At 42.5% G+C, this 6,270-nt stretch overlaps 1 protein-coding gene across 2 annotated transcripts in view; it reads right to left on the bottom strand.

Moving 5' to 3' along the window:
- Nucleotides 1–2,460: 2,460 nt before the first annotated feature.
- Drg1 (developmentally regulated GTP binding protein 1) overlaps nt 2,461–6,270 on the bottom strand; it is a 44,044-nt gene continuing 40,234 nt past the window's right edge. For both annotated transcript variants that reach the window (XM_010603829.3, XM_010603828.3), the window contains exon 9: nt 2,461–3,267. In XM_010603829.3, the coding sequence (XP_010602131.1) occupies nt 3,168–3,267 (100 nt within the window). In that variant the 3' untranslated portion in view covers nt 2,461–3,167. The remainder of the gene's footprint in view (nt 3,268–6,270) is intronic.

The raw sequence follows: 6,270 nt of genomic DNA, 5'->3' as shown, positions 1-6,270 counted from the left end.
ATGAATTGTTTGGAACAATTTTGGAATGTCCAGCAGACACAGGACAAGTATAAAAGCAATAAAGTTGAGTACAGATACAAATAAAGTTTGAGAAGCCAAGGATGTAGATGGTATCTTCAAAGTAAAATACAAGAATGCCACAGACAGCTCATGGAAAAACCTGCCTTGAAAGAGGTGGCAGGTCACAGGAAAGAACAGTTGTGCTCACTTCGGCAGCATGTACAGAGGAAAGAACAGTGCTTCCCAAAGGAAGCAGCTGACCAGCTAGTGGCTAGCAGGCTGAGTGATCAAACGGAAAGGAAGGACGGCCTGGTCCTCTTCCAGAATAGCTAAGTGGTAAGTTGCAAGGCTCTCTTAGGCAGATAGACAAATACAATCAGGAATGAAGATACAGGATAAAATCTGCTTTAGTCTAACTGCGTGTGGTGGTGCAAACCTGTAAACCTAGAACTTGGGAGGCTGAGGCAGGAGGACTGCTGGGAATTCAAGGAAGCCTGAACTGCATACTGAGACCTAGTCTCAAAAGCACAAAAACAAATTCTATTCTCTTAACCAACAACTGGTTCAAGAATCATGGGACTCAATTTAGGACTTGACACACAAAGACAAACTGGTTGAAGACTCTAGAAAAGGGCTTCCCAAAAGTTTGGCTTGGGATTTAGCCCAGTGGTTCTGCCACCTGCCTTGCAAGTGCGAGGTCCAAAGTTCAATCCCTGACACCAAACAAAAAAACAAAAAACGCAAGGTCTAGCCTTCTTTATCGTCCTCTGGGTGCTAATATTCAGCTTGAGAATGTGGCAGACAGTGACTTAGGGGAGCCAGCTGCCCAGGAAAGCCAACAAACTGCATAAGACACAGGAGGTGACAGATCCTGGATTCTCAGAGATCTAATAAGTGCCATGAACCTATTATGAGCTCCAGACAACTGATAAGAACAAGTTTCTTTGCATGTCAACTAGTGCTTTCTTGTTAAATGTGAAGTATTTTAATTAATGGTGCAGAACAGTGGGTCTGCTTAATTGTACTAGGCAAGGTCAAAGAATAACAAAAATTCAAGCCATGCCTGAGAGGCAGACCACTATAGTCTTAGAGGTTGCAGGAACGTACCTTCTCAGTAGCCCAACCCGTCAGTCAGTATTCCAAGTACCAACTGTCCCTCTTCCAGAAATTATAAGTTTGACTCCAAAGGAGAAAAAGGTAAGCGGATACTCTCTCAAGGATTATGACGACCACAGATCAAAGAGAGGGGAGGTGCTGAAGGATGGATGCAAGGCCTATTTCAAAGCATATTCTGCAGCTTTAGATGAACTAGATTTTGGCAATTTCTCTCCCTAGGACCCTGGGAATGCCAAATGCTCAAAGTGAATTTTGGCATTAATATTCCCTAAAAACCCAATATGCTCTGGCTCGAGAGCAAACCTTGCTAGAAATCCCACACTTCATAAAGCCATTCTAGTGTTTCCCTCCAAAGATGGAGAAGGAAGGCCAGGATTTGACTCAGTAGTTCCGCCACCTGCCTTGCAAGCTCAAGGGCCGGAGTTGGATCACCAGCACTAAAATGGGGGGGGGGCATGACACCAAGGTCTACATTCTGAGAAATGACTAGCCTCTGAGGCATGAGGGGCTGATCTCCTAGGTCTGAGGGCAGTGCTAAGCCAAAGCTCTAGAAGGCAGAAAGAACAAGCACTGGACAAAAGCTAAGTAAGTGGCTAATCCTATCTGCTCATCCCTCACAACCTACTAAAAGCTCTGGTTCATATTTGAAGACAGAATCAAACTTTGTTTTCCCGGCTGGAGATTTAGCTCAGTGGTGCCACCACCTGCCTCACAAGTGCAAAGTTCAATCCCAGGTACAAAAAACACAAAAAAACCCTTTGTTTTCCTACAAATCTGTTCACTTTTCTGATTTTTCTCAGTGACTACTCTATCATCTTTGTAGTCCACACTCAATCTTTGGACTTCTTTCAGAAAGCCAATCAGTCCAGCAAGTTACCGTTTAGATTTCTCTTCCGTATCTATGTGGCCATAGCTACCCTCTGTTTATGTCCTCACTAAGATTACTACCAACTGGCTTCATATAATCAGAGCTATTTCTTTAAATTCCCTTCTTCCCAGGCCCCACAACCTACCTCTGGTTATGCCCTTAGTACCTTCTTGAGTAGTCTTGATGCCAGCCTCCTCCAACTTAATTTCCCACCTCCACATATATATGCAGCCTTTCTCCTCTGATCACAATGGATCACTTGTAATGTTCTTCCTACCTTCACACAGACTATGGGGCTGAGGTCAGGACTGCCGTGGAGGTTCAAGCACAAAGCCTTGGCTACAGAAAAGGAGACAGTGGCCTAGCTGGTAGCAAGGTTCAGCTCAACATTTAGCCCAATACTGAGGTACAGGTGTGTTCGGAGTTGGGTAGCCAGGGAAGCCAATAAAGGAATGGATCCAGTAACAACAGAAGCCAACATGTCCTGAATATTTATATGCCAGTTATTATGCTAAGTTTACAAATGACCCACTCCCTTAGTAGTAACAACCACCACTTAGAAGGTAAGTGCTATTAATGTCCCCAGAAGCTCAAAAGGATTGAATAATTTGTTCAGGGTTCCACAGCTAACTAGAGATTGACCTGCCCCTTCAAACCCCAATCTGCCTGTTCAGTTGTTTACTCAATTGCTAGACTATACCATCTCCCAAAATGGAAGCCAAGCAGGGTAATAATAATGTACATCAAGTCCTTCTTCTGTCCAGTATCACGTGAACCACATCATCTGAAAGGACTGAAGGCCACATGCAGTTGAAAGGGTCCCCATCACAAAGCATCAAAAAGATGTTACATGTCACACTTTTATCCATTTCATATTCAAGACCAGGCTACAAAGCACTCTCTTGGCAACTGCTTCACTGTACATTGCTCTTTCAGCCCATTCCAAAACAAATCTGACAAGAACACATGAACTGCACATAGCGAACAGGCCTGCTAGGTCTTTTACGCAGTTCAACACAGAAGGTGACACCACAGTAAGGTAAGTGAAGTTCCAGTTTGGGTGCCTCCATTTCCCACCCCTTTACCCTGATCCAGTGGCTGCCAAAAACAAAAGGAATTGAGTAGGGTGCTTGGTCATGGGGAAAGCCGCTGCGGTTGGCCCAGCTGATGGGGGAGGGGGGGTTCACTTCTTCACAATCTGAATGACATCCTCGTCCTCCAACGTATGGTCTTTACCCACTTTCTGAGGATTGTGTTTCACAGAGAGACCCCAGACCAGAGCACTGTATGGAAGGGAAAAGAGAACAGTCAGTGTAAATAACAACCTACCTGCTGCCCTATCTGCTTGGATGCTAACATTCTCAGTTTTAGCACCCTAGTTCTTGAAAGCAACAGACCTGAAATAGCCAGGCCCTTCCCCAAGTCAAGGATCACAAAGCCAGAGGCATTATCTTCCCCAGCAGTGCTGAACCTTCACACACAAGGGAGCAAAGGAAGCTGTGTGGTGCCCTTGTTCCAAAGCCAGTTTAAGAATGTCAAACACAAAAAGACCACGAATGAGTAGTATGAAGAAACTATAGTTTCAAATTAAAAGGAATTCAAAAATCCAAAGTATGGACTTTTACAGAGACAGACCCTGAAAAATCCAGACCAAAGAATGATCCTTAGAAATACAATGTCAGCTATAAACTGCTAGAGAAATACCTGTATTTACTGGGTCTACTGAAACAACCAGTGGGCACTGACAAGAAATTAGTGTACCTCTTCAGCTATAGGCCAGGAAAATTCTTCCCTCTCTACCAAGAATCTTGTTTGTTATGTCCTCCTAACTTTTTTAAATATATAAAGGTAACTGATATCCAGGGGCTCCAAAATTGATATTATATTGTCACAGGAACAGAAAAACTACTTTAAATATCTATACATATTCCAAAAAGAAACTACTAAACAAGATACTACTTAAAAACAGATAAACAAGGCTGGGGATTTAACTCTGGGGTGCTGCATCTGTCCTAAATTCAATCCCTGGATCTACAAAAAACCAAACCAAAACAAAACAAAAAAGCCCCAGATAGACAGGGCTGGGGTGTAGCTCAGTGATAGGACCTGCCTAGCTTGCATGAGTCCCTGAGTTCTATCCCCAGATTGGAAAAATTAAAAAATAAGTATGTATCCGGTATCACAAAAATGGTAAAATAAATATTTTATATATACACACAAATTTCTCTTTTTTCTTTTTTGAGATAGGGTCTCACTATGTGGTTTAGACTTGCCTTGAACACATGGCATTCCTCCTGCCTCAGCTTCCCAAGTGCTAGGATTATAGGTGTGCAGCACCACACTCAGCTACACACACAAGTTTTTCAAATGCACTAAATACATAGGCAAATTGCAGAGTGACTATTTTATTATCTTAAATTAGAAAACTTTTATTTCTTTTTTTTTTTTTGGTACTGGGGATTGAACTCGTGTCCTTGCACTTGCGAGGCAGGCAGCGAAACCAATGAGCTAAATCCTCGGCCCTAGAAAACTAGTTTTTAACTACCACATTCTATGCCTAAAGTAAAATTAGTACCTCATACTTTATTGATAGCAAAGTAAAAAGCTCAGCCCTTCTGGAAAGCAATACTGTAAAACATGCCAAAACCCATTTATAGATATTCCCTTTTTAGCAACTAAGTTACGTCTCTGAGACTAGGTCATTAATTGAATTGGTTGCTATTAATTGAATTGGTTGCTAAGTGAGGAATCATGTATTTATATTCAGAACAAAGAAATGGTCAAAGGAAATTCCAACTTGGAGATCTGCTTTTATCTGTATAACTCTTACATGAAGTACTATAATTATAACATAAAACTACAGTACTGTATACTACAATCAGCAAAAATTACAGTACTGTATGAATGAGATACTGTACCAAAAAAAGGCATCGAGGCTCTATAAGCAAGATGTACAAAAAGAAAAGACAGTAAGCTGGGAGTAGTGACACACATGTAATCCCAGCACTCAAGAGGCTGAGTAGGAGGATACCAGGAGTTTTTGAGGCCAGCATGGGTTGTTACACAGTGAGTTCAGGGCCAGCCTAAACTACATAGTGAAATTCTGTCTTTTTAAAGAAAAAAAAGAAGACGGGTCTGTAGCAGACATCTGTGCTTCTCACTAACCTTGTGGGTCACTTGCTACTTGTGCCTGGTCCCAATACTTGTTCCTCCTACCCTAGTGAGATAAGCAGTGCCTACTCGCTAAGAGCCCTGCCTGGCGCCACCATGCCAAGTGTTTGGCAGTATTTCACTAGATGACTTCAGAACTTCCTAGCTCCCTATTCCTTCTCATGATTGTATTCAATAAATACTGGATGTGCCTGGGGGCTTTTGTCTTTGCTGCCATCAGCAGCACTGACCAGGACCCAAGGCTCAGCTTCACTGTAAGTCTCATTTCATCTATTCTTTCACCTTTAGCCAGTGCTGTGGTAGCTATGGAGGCTGGGACTTACTGCAGAGGTCTCCAGCGACATCCATTCCCTCTGACCCTTACATGGGTCCTAAGTCCAAGCAGCGGGTCTTACTTAAGACTGAACAATCGGCAGATCATTAAACAAGGAATCCTTGCACAATGGACCTTTGAGATACAACTGGCCTGACATAAGAACAGCTGGACTTGGGTTACAACGGGCATTTTAGTTTTAACTTAATACAGAGTCTTGAGTTATGATCTGAATGCCAGGCACTTATGCTTCCAAATGGTCTCAGATACGGATTTAGCCCTTAAAGAGTTTTAAGTTCGTTTTGTTTTTTGGGGTTTGGTTTTTTTTTTTTTTGGTACTGGGAATTGAGCGTGGGACCTTGCACTTGTGAAGCAGGTGGAAGAACCACTGAGCTAAATCCCTAGCCCTCTTAAAGAGTTCTGGAAGGAACATTACATCTTTTCCTTTATGAAGTTAACTGAGAAATACTGGGCTTAGTCTTTCTAAGCACACTGAGATCTACCTGTATACAAGAGACTTGACTGACAGGAAGAGGAGCCAGAGCCTTCAACTGACCAATCAGCCCTTGCAAATAAATTGAGTTCCTAAGTCAAGAGCCCACTGTAATTATTTATCCTACCTGTATACTGCAGACATTAAAAGAGAATGGTCTGTGACTGAAGACTAGAAAACTAAACTAGCAAAAACCAAGAAAAAAATATGGTTAACAAAAATGACAGGGCCAAGGATTTAGCTCAGTGGCACTGCACCTGCCTCGCAACCAAGCACAAGGTCATGAGTTTAATCCCCTGTACCAAAAAA

This window comes from Fukomys damarensis, unplaced genomic scaffold (genome assembly GCF_012274545.1).
Source record: "Fukomys damarensis isolate Sample0158 unplaced genomic scaffold, DMR_v1.0_HiC HiC_scaffold_12, whole genome shotgun sequence".
NCBI classification, from domain to species: Eukaryota; Metazoa; Chordata; class Mammalia; order Rodentia; family Bathyergidae; genus Fukomys; species Fukomys damarensis.
The sequence above is the reverse complement of the archived record's forward strand: the minus strand, read 5'-3'. Positions and strand labels throughout refer to the sequence as shown.